At 41.7% G+C, this 27,654-nt stretch overlaps 2 protein-coding genes across 7 annotated transcripts; both read left to right on the forward strand.

The window, feature by feature from the left end:
- The first annotated feature begins 1,054 nt into the window (after positions 1-1,054).
- On the forward strand, positions 1,055-18,260 carry LOC144007131 (uncharacterized). 6 transcript variants are annotated; one of them, XM_077506489.1, is made up of 35 exons: positions 1,055-1,571; positions 3,273-3,341; positions 3,444-3,468; positions 3,547-3,564; positions 4,698-4,763; positions 4,998-5,134; positions 5,202-5,273; positions 5,367-5,424; positions 5,502-5,549; positions 5,643-5,711; positions 6,092-6,126; positions 6,896-6,964; positions 7,056-7,149; positions 7,250-7,303; positions 7,370-7,509; positions 7,764-7,883; positions 7,969-8,026; positions 8,113-8,154; positions 9,891-9,947; positions 10,040-10,188; positions 10,271-10,372; positions 10,438-10,486; positions 10,682-10,762; positions 11,481-12,683; positions 12,754-12,875; positions 12,958-13,068; positions 13,527-13,584; positions 13,714-13,821; positions 14,451-15,020; positions 15,092-15,154; positions 15,217-15,350; positions 15,428-15,562; positions 15,628-15,685; positions 15,760-15,810; positions 15,886-16,057. In XM_077506489.1, exons 1-35 carry the CDS (start codon positions 1,509-1,511, stop codon positions 15,903-15,905), a joined length of 4,308 nt encoding a protein of 1,435 aa, XP_077362615.1. In that variant the 5' UTR covers positions 1,055-1,508; the 3' UTR covers positions 15,906-16,057. The 6 variants fall into 6 exon arrangements, with proteins under 6 accessions (XP_077362615.1, XP_077362609.1, XP_077362610.1 ...); XM_077506483.1 differs by having other exon boundaries at positions 1,241-1,571; positions 15,882-18,260; XM_077506485.1 differs by lacking the exon at positions 1,055-1,571 and adding an exon at positions 1,825-2,609 and having other exon boundaries at positions 15,882-18,260.
- A 3,378-nt stretch (positions 18,261-21,638) lies between these two features.
- LOC144007873 (uncharacterized) lies at positions 21,639-27,363 on the forward strand. The gene is made up of 12 exons (XM_077507815.1): positions 21,639-21,792; positions 22,749-22,828; positions 22,901-22,972; positions 23,038-23,183; positions 23,475-23,600; positions 24,146-24,203; positions 24,283-24,519; positions 24,676-24,815; positions 24,894-25,001; positions 25,086-25,143; positions 25,955-26,017; positions 26,115-27,363. The coding sequence occupies exons 2-12, from the start codon at positions 22,804-22,806 to the stop codon at positions 26,723-26,725; spliced, it is 1,644 nt and encodes a 547-aa protein (XP_077363941.1). The 5' UTR covers positions 21,639-21,792; positions 22,749-22,803; the 3' UTR covers positions 26,726-27,363.
- Positions 27,364-27,654: the final 291 nt, after the last annotated feature.

The raw sequence follows: 27,654 nt of genomic DNA on the forward strand, positions 1-27,654 counted from the left end.
GAATTAATAATTTTATTTGTTCCTTTTCATTCTTATTTTTAGTAATTATTTTATTTGTTTGTATTAGTTTTATTTTATTTCTTTTGGGCGTTTTATAAGACATTATTTTTCTTCGATTTTATTTTTATTTTTTGGACATTTTATAAGTCCAAGGTCGTTTTATAAGACCTTATTATTTTCCTTCGAGACGGACACGGCGGCAGTGGACGGCCAGAAAAAGGTAAGTGCACTCGAATAACATCAGAGCAGTGTCTCCATCTGTATTAATAAAGTCAAATACTCCAGCTTGATATGAAACAAATCCGTATGATCCTCACAAGGATTATTAAATGACTAGGTCAATAACAAATGCAAACAACTCAGAGAAGTGGAAATTCCCGATTTAAGTCCTGCGGGTAAGCGGAAGTTGACACAAGACAGGATACACGCTGGCATTTGATTTCCCAAACCTATTTAAACATAAGTAGCAGTCATAGAGGTATTTAGCATAAAAGGGGTGTCACTTGAACATTGCGCCTAGAACAGTATTAAAAACAGATCCCACAATATATTCTTCACTTTTAGAGGAAAATAAAGAGATGTAGTTTCTGCTTTTATCTCACCAGTGAGCTGCTAAAGTGTCCTCAACATGACCCCAATTCTTCTTCTTTTTTTCCATCCGCAGCTTATTGTACAGTATTTGTTAAATAAGATGGATTATTGCTATTGCATTTCTCTCAAATATATTGCTGCGAATGATAATATAACACATTGCCAAAGCACATCATCAGTCTAAGCTAAAAATGATAATATATTGAACAAGCCAGCAGTACCACACTACGTGCAGCAGGTGGTGGCGGTGGTTAACTTTTCTATTTTCTAGAGGAAGTACAGTGTAGTGTTTATTTAATTTTTCATCATGCTGCTTTTCAAAAATATATGATCAAAGTATGGCACAGTTGCTGAAGTTCTTCTGTCACCTTATTCCCACGATCACATTTTCATGTTTTTAGATCTTTTAAGTGCTATATTCTATTCAGATATAATAGTTTTTTTTGTTTGTTTTTTACTTTGATTAGTATATAAATTTTATTTTTTCGAACTGTTACATGTTCTTTTTTGTTCAATGTTCACTCAAAGCATCAGCGAAACGTCATAAAAGCATTTGACTCACCCCAAAATGACCGTAAATATTATCCACACCCCGCCCCTAAAACTTTTTTTTTCTGACCAATGATATGTCCTCACAAGGAGCCCTTGAGGAAGAGGGGGCGCGGCATACCCTATTTCCTCTTTAAAACCCCTGGGCGTTATCTTATTTTGAAATGACTTGGTCAGAACCATCAAAAAGTCCAAAACGGGTCACAATAATGCCTAACGGTTTTAAGAGTCACCCGCGCGCGCAGGTCTTTTAACCTTTTTTTTTTTTTTTTTTTTTACAACTGCCATAGGGTTTGGGAAGAGCCATTTTGTCCTCAATTTGGCGCCTGAATTCGACATCTTCATCCATTGCTGTTTTCTTGAACAATATGGCCGCCTTTTTTGAACAATATTTTGGTTCAAGCAAATGGAACGACGGTCTACAATGTCAAGTAAGTGTTACAGTCATTAACACACTCAACAAAGACATGTAATATTTAGTTTTTTAATTGGAGACTAGGACAATTAATTTTAGAAGATGATGCTAACTGCCCGTGCACAATTTTGGTAATTGCTAACATTTTTGAAGAAGAAACTGGGGAGGGAGTGACAACTTTTTTGAAGAAGAAGAAGAATCTGGTCATGTCGCGTGTTTGTCGTTTGCCGTTCAGTTAGTTTAACATGTTTACGTAACCGACCTAATCAGCTCTTTGCAGGCACTCTGTTGCTCCAGGTGTACATTATTATCTGTTTTAGCTACCAGTTTTTGACTAATTGGCCAACATCTCGTACTGTGGTCGTCGTCTGTGACGGCGAGTTTGTGGCTTTGTATAATCATAGAAACACTATTTTTTTTATTTTTTTTTTTATTTTTTTTACTGTTACTTAAGTGTTTTGATTAAGCCTAACATTTTGATCACCCAGCAATATGACACCAGACAGAGAATTTCCACGAGCCTTTTTTATTTTTTTATTATTATTATTTTTATTTTTTTATTTTTATTCTGTTTTATTTACAGTTCCCGCTTTTATCTCCCTCTCAAATTATTTGTGTTGGGAAAAGTTAATTTTCTACGCAAAGTAGTTCAAAGTTCAGTTCATCGTTGCAAAAATGCAGTAGTTAATCGTGTTGTTGTTGTTGTTTTTTTATTTTATTTGTTTTTTTCTTTCTCTCCCCACGAAGCCAGTGTGACTTGTGTGTTCTAAAAGTGCAACACAGAGGTGGAGCATCATTCAATTTATTTACATTTGGGAAGATGGAAATTGTGGGCAACATTTGCTCCATTGTCACAAGGGATGCCATTATGATGACAACATGCAACTGTAGGAATGTGAACTTTGGTCTTTTCCAAATCCGCAAGGAGGAGAAGGGCCACAATACCTGAGTGCGACGATGGCTTCAGTGGTTGGGGAGGACGACTCGTGCCTGAGGCTCTTCTGGAACAAAATCGAGTTCTAAGTCTGCGTACAAATTGAGATTTATGTTCAACGTGTGTATATAGAAACAAATCTTGTTTCACTTTACAATGAATATGAAGTATGTGGACATCTCATCTGCCCTTATAAGGCACGAAAGATGTTATGTCTGTTTCCACACTTTGGCCTTGAGCACTTGTGTAGGATGAGCAGTGAGTAGAAGATGAGAAATGAGTAACGCAAATCTTTTATCATGTGTTTTCAAGGTCATGATTCTCAAATGTTCCAAGTAAATCTATTTCAAGTTCTTAGCGATGCAAGGGCTAAACTAAATGGCATGTATTTTAATTTTGGGTTTGTGTGTGTATAAAAGTTGGCTAAAGAACAATCAGAAGTGCAGCCATTAACTCTTTTTTTTTTTTCTTTTTTTTTTCGTTTTGATCTAGTCGTCTTACATTCTATTGTTTTATTGCAATGCTCTTATGTTTTATCTTGACTTTGTATTGCTTTGATGTGTATTTATGTATAGGGGACTACATATGCAAATTAGCAACTGCTGATAGAATCTGGCATATTTACAACTTCATTTGTTCATGAAAGTGCATTGTCCCTTTCAAATGAAATGAAATGTGTATGTATGTATGTACGTACGTGTGTGTATATATACTGTATTGTTTCATTATAGTTATGTTAATGCAAAACAGCATTGACATGTTGCCCTTTTTTATTGGTTGCAGGTGTGCCTCAACAAATGCAAAATATTTGCAGAGTTCAAGCGTCACATATTTTCGAAAGCGCATCACAAGGTCGGTATTGACGTTCATTTGGCATTCCAGTTAAAAAGCTCACAAGTTGCCTGTGCCCGTCCCACTACCAACTGACGCTTTTTGCCTTTTTAATCATTCCAGAAAATGAGACAAGTATTTCAGACAGGTAGTGTATTATTAATGGTGGTATGAGTCATCTCCATGTTCAAGCTACCATTCTAACCACTTATTTTCCATGCTTCAGAGTTCTTCTCAGTTACCGGTAAGCCACCGCCTCCTACACCTGAAACTCTGCAAATTTCAAATTTGAGAGTCCAATCTGACTGCTGTCCGTGATGAGGCAGGGTAGTCTGGACAGAAGAACCTAGCAATAGTTGAAGATTATAACCAGGTCCATTTTTAGTAAGGAAGAGTTCTCTGCTTGTGTTTGAAACAATATGCACAGGTGTGAGTTGTCATACTGGTCGCAATTAACGTCAGTGATTACACAAATTGAATTAGAATTTGCAGTGTGAACGCAGCCTCCAACTTTAAATGTCTAAAGTCTGACTTAGGACTGTCTGATCCCGCTTACCTGGGCAACTCTCCGTTACAAAGGGTTAAGGGGTAAAGTTTGAACTGCTGAGTTCTAAATGTCTGGTGCTTACTTCCTCTTTTCAGTTCCTCTTAAAAATGCGACCTTAACAGTTTTGCAAAACACATTTGTTGATAAGGTCTAATTTTTTATGCTGACAAAACGTATATGATTTTAAAATAACCTGTACTTCCCATTTGTGAATAAAATCCCTTCAAAGCTTTTTACTCATAATACCCCACACCAATACTGATTAACATAAAAATTCAAACCAAACTCCAAACAAAATACATGTTATGTTAAAACCACGTCTTAAAATCTCATCGTGACATGTCAAAACTACATTTCATGTCACATCATAGTGACAGGACAAAAAGTCTTTACTCCCGTACTCCATTTAAGTATGTGTGTTATGACAAGTGAGTGTGTGTGTGTGTGTGTGTGTGTGTGCAACTGTGTTACCGTAAATGGATGTATGTGTTGTGTTTTATGCTGGCTGCTGGTTCACAAGTATATTTACCAATTATGGGGCATGTTTAAACGCTAATGAAGTTGACACTATACCAACGACATTTCAGACCAGTGTTGTGTGACATACCAGTTCTGTGTGACATATCGATTATCTCAAACAATCATTGCATCGTTGCATTCATTTGTTAATACATGGTACAGGTTCACATCATTCATGTTAGTGACATCATCCATATTTTATTTTTTTGGTGACATCTGCTCAGCCCTCAGCCCGTGTTATCCGTCAGGACTTTAAATTTGATTTAAATGGTCATCATTCACTCAATTTTCTTTTTTTGTTCCCCCTGCAGGCAAGCTGCCCCACATCATTATTATGGACAGAAACATCCAACTCACCATACAGAAGAACATTTTAGGTTTGGAAACTGATGACAGTGTAGTCCCTCTGCAGCCACTGCTACCTGACAATTGGAAGTCAAATTCAGAAAGCTTGGTACACAGGTTCAAGAAAACCAATAGCAATCCGGCTCAGCTAGCAACAACAACATATCGCATGCAGTTGTGCTGCTTCATGGAGACTACAATGATCGACTTTTATGACGAAAGGGGTCTTTTCCTTAATGATGGCTAACCACGAGTACTTCTGCTAGGATTGCAACTGCTGACGGTCTGTTTTACGAGGGGACTAGGGGACGTCATGTATCTGTGCCATGCCTGTGAGCAAGTTGTGCTGGACCGCGAGATAATCAAGCATCTCACCTCTAGTTCCCATGAACGCAGCTACTCCGTAAGTCGAGCATACCCTTCATATTGGCCTACCGTTTGTAAACAAATGGCCTCCACATGTCTTTTAGAGCTTGGCAGATCGAAATATGATCCATCCAAGGCATCGACGAAAGAAAGTCAGCACGGTTGGAGCACTTAAGGTTTGTCTCTGATGCTAATCAAAAGACATTTGAGGCTCGACAGGCTATTGTTTGCATACACTGACAATGTCATCCGTTCCCTCGTCTGTTTAGATATTAAATTTGCCTAGCAGGCTTATGTCCATGTGTGAATCCTTAAACTACGTCCAAGGTATGCAACTCTCCTCAATCGTCGACTAATGATTCATACGCAACCATGTTCTGACAGAATATGCTTCTTCTCGCCAGTGATGCTTACGCTCAGTGCGTATGAAAAGCTTCCCCCGCTGATTGGAGGTAGATATTCACTGAAACGCAGTCAGTCGGAAATGGCTTGAGCAAGCTAGAGCCTTACGTTTTGTCTTGCTCTCCTCTACCTCATGCTGATAGATCTTAAGCTTAATGCAGTGAGGAGTAAAGGGGATCAAGAAGAGACCAAAAACAGCGATCTGGTTCTGAGTGAGTAAATTGCGTTAAAATGAAACCCACAATTCAAAGTTGTTTGTGAGGAAAAGCATGGCTTGCTTCTGTCTAGGGGTCTTGTCACACCAGCTCACTTAGACTTGCCATCTGAAAAACAGCACAAAATGTAGCAAAGCAGGAGAAGACAATAGAGTGAGATATCCACATGTATCAGTGTGGGATTTATTTATTTATTTTTTGCGGCTACGGGTTGTGCAGCAAAAAATAAAATCATGGTTCTGTCTTATTTCAAAAATCCTGAGATCTTCAAGGTCCAGTTGAAGGGAAATCATCAATATTGTCGCCGCTTTTTGTACTGTGGATGAAAGTATTTACATGTATTTGTGAGAAATCAATTGCTTTATTTTCTCTTGTAGATGCGTCTCAGATGTTATACAAATTACGTTGTCAGGTAAAGAAAGGAAGCACATTTTCATCTTTTGGAACTTTTTGCTTTTCCACTGCACGGTACGCAGTTTGGCAAGTAGTATTATGTATATATTGTTTTTTAAAGTGGAGCAAAAAAACATATCAGCTGGAATGTAACTTGCTAATGAACAATGAGAGGGGGGGAGGGAGATGGAGATAGAGATCCTGAGGAAACAGTGTGTGTTTGTAGCTTGTGGAGTATGCTAAATTTAGCATTTCTAGCAACGTAGCCTCAAAAGGCTCACAGAATCTGTCTGACCAAAGAGTGAGTGGCCTGCAGTAGTGTACCAGGTTACCACTGTCATGTCTGGGGTCACGCCAGGGTTACGTTTGAGTTCATGACCTGTTTTGTACTGATGTAACCATAATCTGGTTTCAACTGGAAAGAGGCTTTGTGATGTTATGTGACGTCAGGACCTGTATGATGTTAATCTTTAATCCTTTACATAGTGACAACCAATTAGAGCGATTCACTGTCTGTAGTAGCGTTCTGAGAAGTGTTTGTGTTTGTTGGATTATTGCTTTCTGTCCCTCTCTGTAACTCTTAGTTTATCGTCTAGTCAGGTTTGTTCTACGCCTCTCGATGTGAATAAATAGTTAAAACCTAATTTGTGTCTGCGCTTTGAGATCCAACCTCCAGCACATGACACCAGACAAAAGTACCGTGCAGTGGAATAGGGGTAATTTCAGGACACCTGATTTGCAAGTTTTACCAAGCTTTGGAAAATGAAACAATTCTCCATAATTTACAGAACTGCAATATCCAGTTGGACACACCAGCGCAATATTTCCAGCACGTGCAAAACGAGAAACACAAAATGGTGCGTCTACGCTTCTACGTAGAATCACTGGATCATATCATATCATATCTTCTATGGTGGGATCAGATTCAAAATGAGATTTTTATTCCAGATGATGGAGACCATCTCCGAGCCCGATCATGTAAACTCGTTGTCTGACGCGGGAGAAATGAGAGCTTGCGACCACAATGCGGACATGGGTGAAAGTGCGCTAAGTTGTCAAAGTTTCTGAGCACCATGAGCCAGTGAGAGCATCATTTTCAAAGTGTTTGCTTGAAGAGTTTAAATACACGCTTTGTCCATTAGGACCCGTGCTCCAGCAGGATATATTCGATCAACTGGATAAGCTCTCAGTGCCAGGTGATGCACAGTTTCAACGTCCGCTTTGTCTATGACAATTGTGTGATAACCTTGCCATTCGTCTAGGTGCGTCCATGATAGTGTTCTGTCACAGCTCGGCGGCCATGTCGGAGGCCGTTTGTGTCTGTTGCGCTTGCCAGGACGCTTTTCCAAGGTCGTTGCTGATTGAACACTTGAACTCCCATCGGCACCTCCTGCAAACGCTGGTAAGCTTATATCCTATCGATGTATTGGGCAGGCTCGACTTGGCGATGTAGCAATTTTGCATGGTTTATATGTAAAAGACATTGCAGTCAAAAAACTAAATTTGTTGGGCTATTACTACCGTGGAAGCGTATTGGTTATCTTTAGCAGTGGCATGGATATCATCTAAGCAATCACTCAATAGTCTTTGTGTTGTCGCTAAACTATTTTCAAAAAATAAAAAATGTAAGCGAATGTATCAATGTCCATCTCCTAGTTGTATCTGAATCCCTGGCGACTGCCGTTTGGTTGGAAACAAGTCCCCGGAGTGGAATTATTGCAGGCAGCGTTGGATGCGGAGGAGAAGGATAGAGGGTGGAGTCAGGTGGTTATTAAGGTAAAGACGGCGAATATGCTTAAAAACGAAGACATTAAGCATATCTCCAGTTATTTGCATTTGTTTCTCTCCCTCCCTTTTCCAGGTGATGGATTTACCCAGCTCGGTGTTAAATGGCATTAGTCCACCAAGCTACCAGAAAGGTTGGTATCTGAAATGAACACATACCTAATGTAACAGTTCCCTAATGCTTTATTTACATGACTTGAATTCATCAATATATTCGCAGTGATGGACAGACTAAAACCTCACCACATCTTAAAACGCAATGGTAAACGCGCGCCGTCGTGCTTGCTGCGCACACGCCTTGCCTGTATTAGTGCATGACTGCCATATTCAGGCATGAAAATCACCTCTCGGCCGAATTTGCCATTTTGAAACCAATATAAGGTACCTACGTGAAGCGTGCAGGTCGATGAGGAAATATTTCAGGGGGGTGACGTAGTGTATTTTGTGCTTCGTGAACGAGCTCATTCCGGGCAAATGAACAGTTTCGACAACATAAACGAGCCTCAATTTGGCTTTAATGACACACCCCAGTTGGAGATGTTCTTAAAGCGCTTTATAAAGTTGAGTTGAGTGAAGTAGTTCATTTGAAAATTTGTTATCAGAACTTTGAAGTAGTTTGTGTAGAAAATGAACTTTCCCAACGCTGAAGATTGCACAGATGTTCACGTTAGAAGTCGTCAGTCTCATTTATTTATTTTCATCTGTAACTCGTTTTCATGCCTGAATATTACTGCTTGTCTGTGATCAATCACTGCAAATTTGCACATTTAACATTAGTGCTTTTGCACGGCATGCCTAATTGCTTGTAGTGTATAAAAAATGTGTTGATAATCTAAAAATGTTGCATGGCTGCCAAGCTTTGCACGCCATCATTGCGAGATGGCGGGCGGGGATCTCAGTCTCGCCCATGAAAAGGCAACAGATCAAGTTTTGGAATCAGTTATTACAACACTTGGGCCATCTTTCATGTTTTTTTTTTTTTTTTTTTTTTAACCTCTTTCAAATTAAAATCTTAATGCGATCATAGGGCGAATTTGAACATGTCTTTAGAAAAAACGTGCAGCACCGCACCGGCTTCCCATCGAGGAAGGCGGCGTGGGAGAACGTTGCAGCTCAGGTCAAGTCAACTTCATTTATATAGCGCTTTCAAACAGCTTGAGCTGTCACCAAGCGCTTTACAGAAAGACAGCAACACTAACATAACAAAAAGATTAACAGCAATAACAAAACAATCACAAATCAACATTCTTCCCTTCCTATTAAATACGCTTTGATGTTTGAAGCAGTTCTAGATGAAAGTGGACAGAATCAGTCTCCTTTCAGCAGTTGATCAGAGACGTGATTGCGACATGCATGACGTCTGCTACAAACTAGCTCTTAAACAAGCAGCCGCTGCGTCCATGATGAGCACCACAAACACAAAAAGAATCGTCCAATTTTCCAGTGCCATCGAAAGTGCATCTCCTCCAAGCGCCGAACCTCCATCTCCACATCACACAGTGTGGTTCTGTTAGTTTTTATTACTTTCAAAAATGCTTACTTTTAATTTGTTAGTTTCTGTATTAGTTCTCTTTATTTTTTAAGTGTATTACTTGTACACAATATTTAGTAAACAGCATGGTAAAATGAAAAAACAACAACACATTTCTTACCTAGCGGGCTGCTGCTAGATGAAATCACTTCCGATGTGACACAAACGTCCTTATTCCAGTTAATATCAAAAATAAATATCCTTAAAATCACATTCAGAAGAAGTAGTCACATTCTGACACATTCAGTCAGAAGAATAAACCGTTTTCATTTTGCCGAATGGAAATGTAGTCAGGCTGTGCTCTGTCTGTGCATGAGGTGGTGCTGTTGAATTGCAATGACGATGTTGTTTTTGGTTTTCGCATGGCTGTTTCCAAACAACTCGGAACTGGTCTGCGATGGGGAGCATGTTTTAAATCCACTCTAGCTCCATGTCGTGTTTTACTACGTTATTAACCTTCTCTTCAGTACCGCCGTGCCGAACCTTCAGCCAACTCCACGAAAACAACACTTACCCACTTTTGGGTGAGTAAAGGAGCAGCGACAAAGGGTGAGCTGTTCTTTCCTCCATGGGGGTGCTGAATTCTTTTCTTCCCCCCCCCCCCCCTTCATCGCAGGGCGCAATTTTATGGCATCACATGATTCCCACGACCCAGCCAGCAACACCACGTATGAATCGTTGCTGTGTCTGCTGTGTGCAAAGCGGCTGTCGAACGAGGAGGGCTACGCCCACGCGTTCAGCTGGCAACATGTCACCACATTTCTTGTACGTGCGCTCGCTCATCCCCACTGTTTAAGAATGAATCTGATTTGGATTGATTCATTGGTGATTTTTTTCCGCTCCAAAGGAGCGATTTCATCCTGGCTCGCTGACCCCCAATTGTGGTACGAAGCTTTTACTGGACCTGGCAACCCAGGCTGCACGTATTCACAGCGTATCGTATATACAGGTATGACGAAGCAAACTTGGGAGCAGGAACAACAAGTCTACGACTAACTTTTGTCTTTTCCGCAGAAAATAAAGTTGGATAGGCCCGTTAAGGAACCTTGCAGCTACAGCGAAGGTGATTTATTAGTGTTCAAACTCCAAAAGTTTCGGGTGATTATTTGTCCAATTGGGAGAATCACTCTTAAAGGAGACTTAACCCGAAAAAAAATAAAATATTTGGAGATATGCGCACCTTTCAGTGTTTAATGTGAAAGCCTTGGCGCAGGTGTTTTCTTGTTTTTACCATGTTCTTCCACCATTTGCTTGCCAGTGAAATTAATCCTGAGTACAGCAAAGAGGAGAGGCAGCCAATGTTCGCTTATCCCCATCGTCTTACCTCAAGCAGCGTTGGGTAAGCCAAAGAAAAAAAGTGGTGGTGGGTGGTTTTCATGGTGTGTGTGTTTGTGTGGGGGTGTGTGTGTGGGTGTGTGTCAGGTTTCTTTATCTCCTTGTCACTCACAACCCAGTTTTGTCTTAAAGGCCTAAATCGTCTTGTACTTTTGTCCTCCCAGTATTGTCTGAACAATAATCGCATAGTTTTTGTCCCAGATGCTGTGCTTTTCATTGCTTGTTGGCTGAGGTGATTGACACACTGGGTTTAAACTAGTGCTGTCAGGCGATTAAACAATGTAATCTAATTAATTATAGGATTTTTAATTAATCTAATCAAGCAATTATTCACAAACCAGTTGAAATCACCGGGGAAAAGAGCTTGTTGCAACATGGGCCCGGTTGATCTCTTATAGTCTGATGCCACGTGCTGAGGTCTTTTTTTTTTTTTTTTTTTTTTTTTTTTTTTTTTTTTTTCTCTCCGTAATATCTACCATTGCTCTAAGCGACCACTTCTGGTCAGAAGTTGCATCAAAGCCTTCTGTATGACCTAGAATAAAACAACAACGTATATGTTTTGGGGACCATGGCAATATTTTAAAATAGAACGTGTTTTTGGGAGCAAATGAATTAATCTAATTTAAAAAATGTAATCGTTTGACAGCTCTTAAAAAAAAAAAGAGGCAATATTTTCCGATTGCCAGAACTAATGGAGGGCTTTTTTTTTTCTTTTTTTTTAGTCCCCAAAGAAGCTGTGACATCACAAACACAAGAAAGGAGTAGCCATTCTTTGACGTCCGCAAATGAGGAAGGTGAGCGAAAGAGGCCGAGGGACGCTCAGGATGAGGAGATGGGCAGTAAAAAACAAAGGAGCTCCACAGAGATGGCACCACATGAAGAAAAGCCCAAGATAAAATGTGAGAATTTTGAGCAAATGATTGAAAGCACCTCCAAACCCAGCAGCATCCTCTGCACAACAAGCATTAACCTTAGCTCTGTGGTTGCACCTACCACAAGTTATACGACAAAGCTCAGGACGGTGACGACTACTACCTCCTGCAGTACCACAAAATCCTGTAGCGTTACAGCAACTGCAACCACGGCAAAGTCCACAGCACCCTCTGCCAGTAGTTATCTAGCCAAGAGATTGACAGCACCTACTGTGTGTAATACCAAATCCAGTCACGTTTCAGCAATGGCCCCCAGTGCAACTGCAAGCACCAGAAAGTCCACCGCACCTGCTGGCAGTTGTACTACAACATCTTCAGGAGTTTCAGCAAGCACCACAAATTCCACAAGACCGACCATCAGCCATGGTGCTGCAGTCTCCACAGTTACTGCACCTTCGTCTCCCACCAAGCCAACGGCAACTACTGCCGTCCACAATGCGACAACCTTTTGCATCACACCTGCAACCACTACCGTCGTCAATGGTGCAGCCACCCCCAGTACTAAAATATCGTTACGTGCACCCCAAGCCACCTCCAAGCCCACGGAAATGACCGCCATCCGTGGTGCAGCCGCCACCAAACCCACAGCACCGAATACAGTTCACAGTGCAACCACCTCTACATTTACTGCGACTACGGCTAGTTGTGCAGTCTCGACCTCCGAGTTTATAGCATCAAATTCCAGCCCTAAACCTTCATTCACTAAGCCACCATTGTGGCCCACTGCATCAGATGTTGGAACTGAAAGAGAAGCTGTCCAACGCCCTCATAGGGAATCAAAAAAAAAACTAGAGAGTGCGTTAAAAACATGGCCCCAGTCTCACGGTGAAGCAGCAGAGATGACGGCGGTTGGATCTCGGAAATCTGAAGCCAAGAAAGCGGGCAACCTTTATGATGCAGAACCACGGGCTTCGAAGAGCCACCCTTGTGCTGCCAGACAGGCAATCTCAACAGCCAAACTATCACAAAGAAAAGTTAAGACGTCGAAAGTTGGTGAGTATTATCACTCGGCTGCATCTCGAACAAATTAGTCCATGTGATTCATTTTCTTATCCATTTTTAGGCCTAAGCTTTATAGTTGTAGTCAACAGCGATGGAAGGAAGCAGTCCTACTGCACTCTGTGCCACATCAGATTGGAACGCTCCAGTCACCTTACAGAAGACATTCACTTTTACAACTATGTAGTATGTGCCTCATTCAGGAAAAGAACCAAATATTCAAGTGCTAGCAGAGATGTGCAGTTTGTGCCGTTTTATTCCCGACAAGAAATGGAGATTCTCGGAGTTGAGTGATGAGGTCTTGATGGGCATCGACCGGGAGAAGTTTGTATCCAGCATGGCCCAGGTAGAGAACTGTTTAGGAGTTCGGCAAACCCGGGTGAGTTTGAGTGTTGAACCAATACAATGTATTATGAGTGTCAAAAGGAGAAATAAGGGGTGTTTCCATTACCCTCAGATTTGCAAAACGCAAACTGGTAATGGAAACACAGGAACCTCTCATCAGGTGGTTTTTGAGACCGTCGAAAATAGTATTTCACAAAAGTGTAGTGGGAACACTTTTTCTCATTTCCTGTAATCATGTGACCCCAGTCAAAGAAAGTAGGAAGTACAGGGTCGCTCGCTTCATGTCAGAACTGCTTAGGGGGTAACGAGGGATTGAGCTATCATGCCAAGGCCGCTGCTTCATGCACCCAATTTATTATCGTTACATGAGGAAATGGCCATTCGCCTTTTTATTTTGAAAAAAACTAACGGCAACACAGCTATACTGTAGCTATACTGATACTCCTTGTCTGTTGTTTTTGAGAAATTGACTTTACCTTGTCTTTGTGCTAGAATATAGACGTGACCACCGAGGAGTACAATGGCCTATCTAATCTTCCAAGGGCCCAAGGTAATTGGAGGGGCGGTTGAGACTTGAGACACAAAAGTAACTTAGCTCATCCGTGTACCTGATGAGGGTACAGAGGATGGTGGATGAAAGCCAAAATAATCCTTTTTTTGTTTTGTTTTTTTTCGGTAGCTTTACAGAGATTGGAGGCTCACTTCCTGGCCTCGTCCAACACTTTGGTGCATTTAAGACAGCAGAATTCCCCCACCACCTTGCAAGGATTTTCAAGCCCGGAAAATGGTAATTGGATTTAGTGATGTTCACACCTTGGGGAGAAAGGCTGCTGAACTATCATGGAACTTGTTGTTTTACTGGATTAATATTGTGTTCTATTACTATAAAAAAAACCGTTGTTCACTTGAAGGAGAGTTTGCTGACGTAATGGGCCAGAAAAAGACCCGTCTTCTATCCCAGGGACTGTGCCGATTCTGATCAGAGTAAAATCCTCAGCACATCAGATTTCATGTCATTCCATGTGGGGGCGAGACAGTTGGGTGGCATCTCTTAATGTGGCTAACGGGCTTAGCACACGACATGTAGCTGGCCTAGCAGAGTAAAAGTCAGCCGGATGTTTACTGTCGAGGGACCGTCCCTTTTCTGTGGTTTGACCAATATGCTTGCATTTGGTCCAAGAAAGCTGCATACAGTGTGTGACATTTGATAACCACTACAACAATGTACCGCATGTGATAATTTGACCTCAGCAGAGGTGTGCTTTTTTTTAACTGATCGCCATTCTGTTGTTTCTTTTATAGTTACTTTTTAAAAGCAACTTATAAATGCCATATATTACATAACGTTCCTCTGGTTTTATTTGTCACACATGGTATTCATGACAATCTTTTGTTATTTCATCTTTTTCTGTTTAGAATTTGATACAGAATCCCTTGTGAGCACTATTGCTGATCAAACCACTGAGCTGGAGTCCACTGTGCATAGTATCCATGGATTCAAATGTGGCAAAGAAATTTCTGAGGGGCAGGACTTTGATCTCAGTTTCAAGGGAGCAGATGAGAATCTGGAATGCTTTGAGCCCACAACTTCAATGTCACTAAGCCCAGAACCACAGACTGATGATCCAGGTTTAAAGGATGCTGAGAAGCATCTGGAAGAGCCTTCGCCATCAGACTTGTCGGGACCAGCCCTTAAGAGTGGTGATCCAGGTTTAAAGGTCATGGTGGAGAATCTGTCTGATTTCAGCGAGCCCTCACTAGTGTCGTTGGACCGTGAGCCTCAGCATGTCGAGAAGAATCTGGAAGGCTCCGATGGGTCTTCGCCTCCACATTTGGGACCAGGCCAACACACTTTGTCGTTGTTAGGACAAGACCTCCCTTCTCCTGCGTGTGTCAATGTAGAACGACAGAGTCTGGTTGTAAAATGCAAGGATGAAAGACATCCCAGTGTGAAAAAATGCGTTTCTCAGGTTACCATTCTTTCAGGTAGGTTTGCTTAATAACCCAAAAGGTCGCTGTGATGACAACGTGATGCACTGATGCTGCTTTTGTGACAGGAAATCCAAGTAACTTGAGCACGTTTTTGTGGGTGAGGGGACTGTCCGGCCAGCCAGTCATAGGTGGGTAGGAGCGTCCTTCAACATGTAACTCAGCCAATGCTAACGATCAATTGCCCAGTCAGGTCTCGCATCTGTGTACGAGTGTCGTGGCGTGTCTGGAAATTCGTTCTACTTGTGCGAGAGCTGCAGCAAGAAACTCACCGTCAGTGACATCTGCCAGCACATGCAGAATGTAGATCATCAGCTTGCATACATGGTAAGGGGCTTTAACTGTTGACTCACATCAAAAGAAATATGTAAATTGTGCTTGAGCTTCAAATATTTTTCTTGCAGCTGAAAGCGTTTCCTCATGTTATGGATTCATTTTGGTATGATGAGGACCGAAAAGAGGAAATGAAACGGGATATCCTCAATGGTTATGTGATTGAACTCGCAGAGCGGGAGCATTGCCGAAAGTTGGATGCAAAGGTACTCTTTAGCATGCTACGATAAATTTGTTCTCATGCTAAATTATTTTTTATTTTTTTGCGAAGGTTGTATTCCTCTCTCAAGAGTTGTACGAGCATGTTTGGAACGCGCCGTTCAGAGAAGGTATTGTTGAACATCACGTGACGTTTGAGAGTGCCTCTTGTGCCCGTCATCAACTGTATACGTCTCATTCAAAGCGCTCGACATGCTGCAGCGTGCCTGTCAGCCTGCCGTCGCGCAACAAACTGGTAGGTCAATGCTTTTAGATGACAAATGACACTTTTAATTGTATTTATTCTGGACTTTTCTGTCTTTGAAGCAAGGTCGACATCTGAGAACCTGAGTCAACGTGACAAGAATTTGTGTGTGGCTGATTGTGTTCCTTCCACCTTTCCAAAAACTCAGTACCTCACACTACAAAAGAACCACCCAATCTCTCTTATTAAAGTAGAACCGTCAATTCCTAGTCCCATCTCCAGGACGTTATCTGTCATCCAAGTAAAAGATGAGGAGATGCGCAGGCCTTACGAAAACTTGGACTCTGTCACCAAAATCCCCAGTCCCGTTTTTCAAGGCGAGAGTAAACCGATTTTCTCAGACTCCAAATCTCAGGAGCAGGCTGCAGTTGTGCTCCATGACACTGGAACTGCAAAAGCTATTTGTGAGACGCAGCCTAGATTTCAAGCAAAGGCTGACTTGAGGCCACCAGAGTCCGGATCTGATGCAACTGCTGGTCCCATTTCTGAGGAATCGCCTAGTTTTCATGTGAAGCCTCAACTGAATCCTCCAGAGTCTGAATCTTTTCAACCTGCTGGTTACGTTTCTGAGGAACAGCCTAGTTTGCAAGTGAACCCTGAAATGATGTCACAAGTCTATGCAATTGCTAAAACTGCAAGTCCAACCCTTGGCGAGGAGCCTGGTTGTCAAATGACCAATGAAGGGACGATGGTGCAGTGTAGCTCTCCTCTAACTACTCCGTCTATGTTGAAAGCGCATATTTGTCAGGTGGATAATGACCTTGATCCAAGCTCAGAACCGGCGCCCACTTCTCACGTCAGGGATGAGACTTTGCTCATGGACAACAGATCGCCTGTCAGTTCTGGTTGCATTTCCAAAGCACAAGCAAGTTCTCAAATGCAAGATGACTCGACTCGCTTAGAGCACAGTGCAGCTATTCCTCCAGCCAGCAAGATGGCATCTTGTTTTCAGGTCAAAGAACCGACAAGCTCCGAAGGGTATGCTCCTCTAACTACGGGACGATCAATTCGTCAAGATGAATACCTTCCCACCAGGAAACGAGCGTCCCTCGAGTCTCTAGACGAGCTCATCAGTATTTGCGCCAGTCAGACGCAAGTCTGTGATCCTCGGCCGGTCAAATGCAGACGCGAGTCATTGGCAATCAAGTTAGCAAAGTCTGCTAATGTTAACCCTCAAACGATCCCAGCGGATCCGGGTGAAGGTGACAAAGGTGCCCCTGTGTCCGAAAATAGAAACTCCGGATCTGATATATGCTCACCCGAGGCAGATGACTGTGTCCCAGCATCAAAAGTGTGTCACACGATACCTGTGCAGTACATCACTCCAATTGTGAAGAGCAACCGTCGCAAGGATTTTAAAAGTTGCCAAATGAGTCCATCAACGACAGCAGTGATCCAGCATGTCCCGTCATATTGCGTATCAAGCAGCTCACGACAGGAGTCATTGATTGTGACCGATAGGTCAACCAACACCGTTTTCCCCCGTGACCCTGATTGCTCAGACGCCACTGATGTCAAACCACTGGTGAAGAATATTGCTCCAAATGCCAGTCATGATAATATGGTGACTCAAGGCAATGCAAATCCTTGTACAACGCAAATGCAAATACCGGTTATAACAAACGTGGTGGAGAGCACTTGGGATGCTCTGAGTGGTGCAACAGCAGGTCCCAGCGAGGCTCGACCATCAAGTACTGGTTCTTCGGGACCTGGTCGACAAATCCCTCGCGTCTCAAACAGGTTTTCCAGGTATTCTCCAATCTTGCCAGCTGTGGGTAGTAACACGGTACCAAGTAGTTTACCTCCTGCAAGTGAAAATGTAGGCCAGTCTTACCCTTTACAGTTTTACCTCCCGCGGGCAGCAAACCAAGTGCCATTTGGTGGCTATCCAACTGTGGCGGGATGGCTGAACCTGCAAGCGCCGTGTCTACTACAGCAGCCGCCGTACCAAGAGACATTGCTTCCAAGAGCTGCAAATGGGACCAATGACGCTACCTACTATGTTCCAATTCCTGCAGCCTACTATGGTGGTGCCATTACACTATTACCCGTCAACAGCCAAAGAAACGGCAGCTCATCCCACCCCTGTTGTTGAGGCCGCGCAGTTCTCGCAAAGGGAATAACTTGACTTTTAGTTATGACAACGGCTAAACATATGCTAGTCGCTACTATTCAAAATTTGAAAGAATTTGATTCGTTTTCAATTATGCTTTCTACTATGTTCCGATTCCCACAGCCTACTATGGTGGTGCCATTAGGCGTCAGCTCATCGCAGCCCAGTTGTTGACGCCGGCGCAGTAACTGACTTTTAGTTATGACAATGTTTAAACATATTAGTTGCTACATTCAAAATTTTGAAGAATTTGCTTGGTTCCTTTTTGTTTTTTTTACCATTTTACATTTAATGTGTATTAAATGTTGTGCATTTCATTGTAACAATCCTTGAGTGTTGTGTATAAAATTTTGTCTCTTCAGAATTGTAGCAAAATTTATGGGAAGTTGAATTGACTTTGTCATCACCATGTATGTGCGAATAGAATTTTTCTGTTAATGAAAAACACTGCCCTAAGGTAACGATAGTAAACCAGAAAGCTGCTGAAAACCCATCCATCTTCTACCCTATATCCAAGGTTGGGTGGTGGTGGTGGCGGCGGCGACAGCAGCTTTAGGAGTGAAACTCAGACTTTTCCTCTCCCCAGCCACTTGAACCAGCTCCATTAGCGGGATCCCAAGGTGTCCCTAGGCCAGCTGAGAGACATAGTCTTTCCAGCATGTCCTGGGTCGTCCCGGGGGCCTCCTGCCGGTGGGACATGCCCGGAACATCTCTCCAGGGAGACGTCCAGGAGACCTCCGAACCAGATGCCCAAACCACCTCAGCTGGCTCCTCTCAACGCGGAGTCCCTCCCTGATGACCGAGCTTCTCACCCTATCTCTAAGCCCGGAGTCCCTGTGGGGGAAACTCATTTCAGCCGCTTGTATCGTGGATCTTGTTCTTTCGGTCACGACCCACACAGCTCGTGACCATAGGTGAGGTTATGTAGATCGACTGGTAAAGCGAGAGCCTCGCCTTTTGGCTCAGCTCTTTCTTTACCACAACGGACCGATACAGAGTCTGCATCACTGCAGGATCTCCGGGTAGGGGATGAGATCCTGCCCTAAGTGTATGAGTTCAAGTATCTTGGGGTCTTGTTCACGAGTGAGGGCAGGATGGAGCCTGGAGATCGACAGCTGGATCGGTGCTGAAAACCCTTGGCTTACGAACAGCATATTCATGCAAGAAAAAAAATATAGTTTAAAAAAAGAAACATGGAGCAAAACTGAAATAAAAGGCATAGACAGTAAAAAAACCTGACAAGAATTATGAGGCAGCAAAAAGTTGTATTACAGTAATTTACTGAAAAATCAAGATAATATTAAATATACATGGAAACTGCTGAATGAAATTAAAATAGATCTGTGGGGGGAAAAAAGGATATCTGAATTATTTCATACCCTCAATGAGACTGTAAATGACTATAGTTTTAGAGGAATTCAATGAATATTTTTGTTCAGTGTTGGTCCTGCTTTAGCAAGACAAAACTCAAGTGATAGAAAGTGAAAGATAGATTGAAAGAACTATATAAGTTGCTGGAACGATAAGTCAAAAGATAACTGTCTTTTTATTTCATTTATTTTGTGCTTTCGTAGCCAATGCTTTGAAACAGCGATATGTGTAAATGAATAACCTGCGTGAGTGAAACTCCAGATGTGATGAAACCATACAAAGGTCCACCTGCTGTCTACGTGAAAGGGATGGGGCAGCATGATTGTATTTACACGTTACACATTTTATTTGGCCAACAGCATAATAGCAATAAAATTGCTATCTTTTAAATTGCTGTCATACAGGTTTTCCACTCACTCTTAACCATTGGCTGATGGAGGAAGTCTTCTGTGGGTTTGAATGGTAGCCTATTGTTGCTGCAACCCTTAGCTGGCCGACTTGACCTCTCTGCCCGGGGGCTCAAATTGGAACATGCCTGTCGATAACAAGTGGACCTTGTAAGGACCCTCTGCAGATGACACTATTACAAAATGGCTGCTAAAGCTATTCGGAATATATTCGCATGAGAGAATAGTGGCTTGATTGTGTTCACAATTGTGTTCATAATGTGTTGTGTTCGTCACAGTGACTCGTGACCGTGAGATGACACATGCAGCTTTTGTCTATTTTTCCTCCAGGGTAGGCAGCAATTAGTTAATTAATGCAGTCGTTAAGTTATATTTGCAGTGATTATACTCATGACATGGCTAAAACTGTGATTATACACTTGTGATCAAAAGTTTAAATCCACTGAAGAATTCAGTTACAAATGATTTATATATGCTAATCAAAAAATAATGTTTTGAAAATGTTTTCTGTGTTACTTATTCATAATGTTCACGCTAGCACATAAGCTCACACACGCTCACACATCACTAAGTTTTGCTAAGGTACATTCCACCCCTATAGTTTAATATCCATCATGCAAATTTAGAAAACAAAGTCTAGATGTCTGCGTAGGACTGCACTGTTTCCAGGAAACTCTGGCAGGACCTGTGCTGATTGAAAATATCTGGAAGGTCTACGTGACGACTGCGACTGAACTCCAACGCACACATTTGATTGGAACTGTTGGGTTTACACACCAAAACATATAAGAATGACAACACAAGGATGAGAAGAAAAGACTTGAGATAGGAGATTTTTTTTACCTTAGCCAGCTGTCTAAGATGAATAAAGCTGGATTTGACAACAGCGGCAATTTGCTGGTCCAGTTTAAAGTCACTGTCCATCTTGACACCCAGGTTTGAGTGTTGGCTCCTATTTATGAATAAAAACTCTTTCAAAGCATTACGTAACATATTGCCCATAAAACACCATTGATGATTAATATGAATACAAAACTTGAATAAAAATGCATTTCATGTCATCTTGTGGTGACAGGCCTAACCTTAATACCCTACTCCACTTTCAGTACATGTGTTGTAATAAATGAGTGTGCGTGCTGTGTTATGCAGGCTGTATTGCCATAAATGGGTGTGCGTGTTGTCTGTTATGCTGGCTTTAGCTCATATATTTATCAAGCAGTGACGAGGCATGTTTAAACGTTAATGAAGTTGGTACTATACTAAAGGAATTTTATACCGGTGTTTCTGTGACAACCCGACTATCTCATATCACCTTGTAACATGGCATTCATTCTATCAATACACATGAAAGGATTTTATCATTCATGTTAGTAACATCACCTTAATTCATTAATGTTTTGTCTTTGGTGGCATCTGCTCAGCCCGTGTTATCCGTCAGTAATAATAATAATAATAATAATAATAATAATAATAATAATAATAATAATAATAATAATAATAATTTATGTGAAGATAATGGTGGATGGATTCATAACTATATTAATAATAAATGATGATGATGATGATGATGATGATGATGATGATGATGATTATTATTATTATTATTATTCTTTAACAAATAATATGCTTTGATAATGCTATAATATCGCTTAACAAAGTGACGTTTAAAAAAAACAAAACGTATGTTTGAACAGGGACGGCTCCAAGGATTTTTTTTTTCCTCTCCCGTGGAGAGAAAATAGTGGGGCTGAGAAAATAGTCCATAAATATATTGTTTAGACGATAGAGTATCAAATAAAACAATTACTTTTTTTTAACTGGCGGTGCACAGATTTCTAACGTGCTTTAGCACCCCCTAGGGCGGATGTAGTGCCATCTCCGCGTTTAAAATGTCTCGAATATGCGCATGCGCCGCTAGGAGAGTGGGCGGAAGTTGTGTCATGAAGTCGCTGCCTACAGTCATTGACCCAACTGTCCACGCGGGTTTTGTTTTCCGCAGAAAAGGCCAAGCTTTTTAACTTTTTCTTCACCCGTTTTAAGTAGTGGTAACTAGACACAAACTAAAAGGTCAACTTTCCGGCGGTAAGTTGCAACTTAAGTGTTCATGTGTGTGCAGTTTCGGTTTGATAAACGCGGAAAAGAGCGGCTAAATGCAACGTAGTTTGATGTTTCAACACTCGGACATTCCTGACGCGAATTTTAACCAAGTCGATACAGTCAAAGTTACTTAATAGTGTATATTATTTCATTAATAGTCTTACTAACGAACTAACGATGACTTGTATGTGAGTTACCACACACACACACACACACACACACATTTTTATTTTTTTATTTTTATTTTTTAACATCAACATGTCCGCTGTGATGTGACACACGAGTTCAACAATTATATTTCCAAATTCTCCCGTCTACTTTTCTCTTAAATGACAACCCGAACAATTGAGAATATTAGCACCACTTGTGCGACGATTAAACTTTGTCGATAAAATGCTTAAATTTCACGCCATTTTTTGTGGATGTGTTTTGAGATTGGCTCCTTTTTCTGATTGGATTTCGTCGCCATCTTGTGAGTGATCAATCACCTGCAGCCACAATGAAGTTAAAAAAAAACAACGAAGTCACTTTTAAAGTTAATTCATCGTGACTAGTTTGATACAACATTGTTTGATATCTTGCATTAGTGAAGTATAATAGTATGTAGAGAAATTATGTTGCCACCAATACAGCAATTGCAAGACAACCTGTACTGGAAGTATATTACACATACTGATATGTATCGGCAATGCAGAGTACACAATAATCACTATTCTGTATATGTGTGATATCTGTATAACCAATAGAAGGAAAAGGAAAATTTTTATTCCAGTTCATACCTTTACAACCAAGCAAATAAACGGGCCATTTTTTACAATGATCTTTATAAAAGCTGCAATATCAGTCCAGCCCCAATTCTGATGTCAATGTGACCCACAACAGAGGCCACATTGTCGCTCAGGCGCCGCGTCATAATAAATATTTGCGTTATCTCTTTTCAGGATTATCACGGCCCTTCTCGCAGCTGGCGGGACCTTTTGCTCACATCTTAAAAACATGCAGCATGATGGAACACAAAGCGGTACAGTATTCCCAAATCCTCACGATGCGTTGAAACTCCTTTGCTGACCTTGCACCTCGTGTTTCTTTGCAGGCCTGTCCAGTGAGCTGTTTGAGTCTTTAAAGCTCTACCTTAACAACAGCAACAGACTGCAGCCCATCATTGGTACGAACATCCGTCATGTTATCATTTAATGATATCGGAATTGATTGACTGTCGCATCCCTGCAGGGCTGTGCAGTATCACGGAATGTGTGAAAGCAGGCTCACGCAGGGGCGGCGAGGCCGTGTACCTCTGCGAGGTGTGTGCCTGTCGGCTGAGCAAAGGCGACATGCGCAACCACATCATGGGAAGCCTCCACCGATTCAATTACACTGTGAGTACGACCCCTTTCATCCTGCCGACTCACTTGCGTGAAGGGTACGAAGGCGCCATTGTGAGGGTGAAAGGTACGGCGTTAGGAGGCCGTGTCCACCAAATTGGCGCTTCACGGTTTCACACAGAACCCATTGTGGTGGTATATTAGTGCGACTGTGCGCTTTCACGCAGAGAGGCAGCATTTCACATAGACACAGTCCACATTTAGCTATAAACCTGCCCAGGTTAAAAATGACTCTTTTAATGGAATGCATTGCATGACTAAGTTGTTTTGGCGTTTACTGGACAGAAAAGCTGGCACCCCCACCTGCTGTCCGACGTAAAGCAGAGCGGCGCAGACGTGTCTGTGATGGCCTGGCCCCTCATGGAGATCGCCAGGATGCTGGAGGACAAGGAAGGACCTGGCGACATTAAGGTCTCTTTCATTACAACAATACATTGGCGTTAGCATCAGCAGCTAACGTAACAATATGCTCGAAACTTGTTAGCCTTTAGCATGTCTGATAGCAATATGTTTTGTTGTTAGCCTATAGCTATTTGCAAAAAATTCCACTTTTTTTTTTAACATTTTCTATTGACTTGGGCTCTCGTGGTTCTTCCCACTTGCATTCTTATTAGCATGTAGCTTGTCTGGTAGGCTGTTAGCTAAGTTGTTAGCAGTAAATGGCACTTTTTCCATTTGTGCCAGTCTATTTCCGTATCACTCATAAGTGCTTCTTCTTGTTTACATTTTTGTTTGTCTTTAGCATATCTGATAGCATCAACTTGTCTTGTTAGTTTAGCTGTCAGAAACATATACAAGTTTCATGCCATTTTGTGTTTGTTTACTAGACTTTCTTCCTGTTTACATTTTTATGACCGATAAGAGGAGACATCATTTACAAACCTGTCAAGTATTTTGTTCTTGTTTTTTTGTTTGTTTTTGGGTTTTTTTTTTATTTGTCTTTTGTTTTTAAACAGTTGTTGGAGGTTGAGGAAGCTACATTCGAGATGCTCAAGGGTGCCAGTGACAGCGAGGGTGATTCCGCCACTCTTGAACGCATCACTTCCTGTTGTTGTATCTGCTCATCATAATAAATTACCATATTGTTTTTAAGCGATAAATCTGAGCAAGTTCCTCATGTACGGACCCACCGAGCCCAAAATCCACATGAACGACAATCATGAGGAAGATGAAGAGAATGTGGACGAGGACGAGGAGCACAGGGTGGTCACCGTTGACCACTGGAAAGCACAGTTTGCAGATGGTGACGCTTCTTCTTGGGCCAAGGAAAGCGTTCTGAGTTTTGGTCACACCTTGCGTGATCGCTACAAGGGACCGAAACCTCTCATAGGTCAAGTTCAAGTTATTCGTCATGTTGCGTAATCCCTGGCGACCATTTTGCGATATATATATATATTTTTTTAACAAATAGAACTTCATCTAATAACTCATTATTTAACCTGAGGTGGTGCTAGCTGACACGGTTTGGTCCCCTTTGGCCTCTCAGGTCTTTTCAGGGTAACAGAGTGCGTTTGCGAGGAGGACGGTCGCACTTACTGCTTCCTGTGCCACTGCTGCCGGACTCGGGTCAAGACGCGGGCCTTCTACAGCCACTTCAGCAGCTCGGGTCACCTGCGCAGTTACCTGGTCAGGAATGAGCGAGCATGTGAAAAAAAGAGACAGTGTGTGTGAAATTGGAGTTTGAACCTGCAACTCTCGTGTTAGATGGAAACGCGGCGCGAGCAGATGGAGGCGGCAGGACCAAACGTCGGTAACAACGCTCAGATGATGGCCGGGAAGGTGGAGCGCGAGGAGGGGCGAGGAGAAATGGAGGTAAGCCTTGTTGTACATTTTCAACTTTATTCTGTTTGCTGCTTAGATTGACGGCAATGTTTAAAACATGTTGTATCTTTTTAGGTGGTCAAAGTACCGCAGTTCTTCTGTGGGCAGCTCGCTACTGAAAGTTACAAGTGGTGTAAGTGTACTTTAGGGCTGAACCATTTTGAAAAATAATCTACTTGTTTGTTTGTTTGTTTTTTCCTTACAAGATATTTACAATATACAATATATTTTTAAGCATACTACAAAAAACAATATCAGATGTATTCATAAAATTTGATCTTATAGGTTAGGCTTATATAGTTTATTTAAATTAGAGTTGTTATATACAGAAGCGTATTGCATTTACTTGAAAAACAAATTTTGGGGGGGAGTTTTGTTTTTTTTGTGTGATTTTTTTTTTTTTTTTTTTTTTTCTGAATATTTTTTTGTCATAGAAAATTTATGACAAGAAGAAAATATTCAGAAAACGGGAAGAAAAATTATTTAAAAAAAAAAAAATGAAGAAAATCGGGAAAAACAAGGGGAACAATTATTCAGAAAAACGAGAAATATAAAAAATAATCCAAAAAACAGCACCATTTTCTGTTTTCTGTTTTGACGATAGCATATTGCATGTGGGGGAAAGTGTCCACCATTGGCAAGTCTGTAACAAGTCACTTGGAGTTCAGAGGTTTAAAAAAAAATAAAAATAAAAAATTACACCGAAAATCAGAAGCTTGTGCTCTGTTTTTTGAATTATTTTTTTTCCTCAGTTTTAAAAAAATAATGTTTCCCCTGTTTTTCTGATTGATTGATTGATTGATTTCTTTTTTTCCCCCTCTCCCATGTGAATGCAACATGCTTCTGTAGTAATGCACTTTTTTTTTTTTTTGGTCTAAATGCTGCCAGTCAGATTTTGCATTTGATTGTGCTTCTTTCACCTCCTTCCTGTTGTTCCTGTCCAGGCGTCACCAGGCTTCGCAAGCGCGGCTCCCCGACTGTCCACAAGTGGACCAAAGCCCAAAAAGGTGCATCTTTGTCCACCCTTTTTCTAAGTGGCGACACTTCAATGCGTGTGCTTTTTTTGTGTTTTGTTTTTCTTTTGTGTTTCTCTCGTCCCGGCAGGAGTCGCCAAAGTCAAGAAGCGCGCCGAGGGCGTCCAAAGCCGGGTGGTGTTCAAGGTAAGCCTTCCGCTCACTGAAGGTCCGCTGCTGCTGGAGAGGACGTCCTTCAGCCACGACAGTCCACCCTTAGAATCCCTGGACCCGGACTTTGACTGTGAGCCCGCCAACCCGGGTGAAGACGCGACCAAGGAGGACTTGAGCGCAGCTCACTATTTCGATCCGCCCGACAACCGCCAAGGCGAGCACACGGTTCCCGACCCTCACGCCGAGTGGCAAACCGAGGCGCCCGCCGTCGCCCGAGAGTGGGTCAATTCCGACTACGCGCAGTGGCACGATTGGTCGCCGGCTCCGATTCTGAAGCGAGAAAATCCCCAGCAGGCTATTCCGCCGCCGCCGGACGCCATCAAACCAGCAGCGCATCACGTGCCTCCGACGGAATTCCAAAGCATTCCTGTGGTCCAGACGCCATCTTGGACGCTGCCATTTGAGCTGGGTCCGGGCGGTTTCCCGGGGTACCAGGGCTACGGCGCCCCCGCTTGGTTGCACCCACCGCCGTATTTCATCCCACCGGGGTCCCATCCCGCTGCATCCGCCCTGCCTGGACCACTCTGATTGTCAAAAAAAAAAAAAGGTCAAATATGCAACACGTCAAAGAGACACATTTCATCGTTCATGATCTTCCGTCACCTGGTGTGAGAAAATTCAGTATACGTTTCAAAAATGCTTTCGAAAGGGAAAAAATATTTAACATGGAAATGTAAACAGTTGCCCGCGACCCTTGTGAGGAATAAGCGGTCAAGAAAATGGATGGATGGATGTAAACAGTTGACAAACTTTTTGTCTCTCAATGCATCAAGAAGCTCAACTGTATTTTTTAATTTTTTTCCCAATTTGCAAATTTGTATAAAAACACTTTTTGGTTCTTTGTTTGTTTTTGTTTTTTTGGTTTTGTTTTAATATGTATAATTTACAATCTTGAAACCCATCCAAAGCAAAAATAATACAGAATTGTGTATACTGAAAACAAGTTTATGGTTGATTAACCAAGTTTTGTATGTTCAACTTCATTTTTGGTGTGTTCTATGTTATCATATCACCAGTGTTCCTTTTGCACCATAGTGTGACTATTGGGATATGAATATATATGCTGTGTTGAAAAGAAATGTGCGTACTGCTGATATAGTTGTTTGTTCATGTCAAGTTTGTGTTGCATTTCATATGTAAAACAATAAAAAAGTGAGAATCATGTATCCAGTGAGTGATATTTAAGATTGTATGTTTTTAATTGAATATCTTGCGCATCTTAGCATACAAACGTGAAGGTATGGTCATTTTAGTTGTTTTTATTTTTTTAGGTTGTACAGGTATGTGATAGTGTGGGCGTGGCCACAATTACACTTGAGGATTCTCTTCAAACATTCAATTTTTTTTTAATTTCTTTGTGATATCTCAAATTGACAATATGTTTATTTTACTTTACAGACTTGACGCTCTGATTTGGACTGCATTGAGAAGAGAAGACACCTGATTCAAGCTCAAGC

Source organism: Festucalex cinctus, chromosome 19 (assembly GCF_051991245.1).
Source record: "Festucalex cinctus isolate MCC-2025b chromosome 19, RoL_Fcin_1.0, whole genome shotgun sequence".
NCBI lineage: Eukaryota > Metazoa > Chordata > Actinopteri > Syngnathiformes > Syngnathidae > Festucalex > Festucalex cinctus.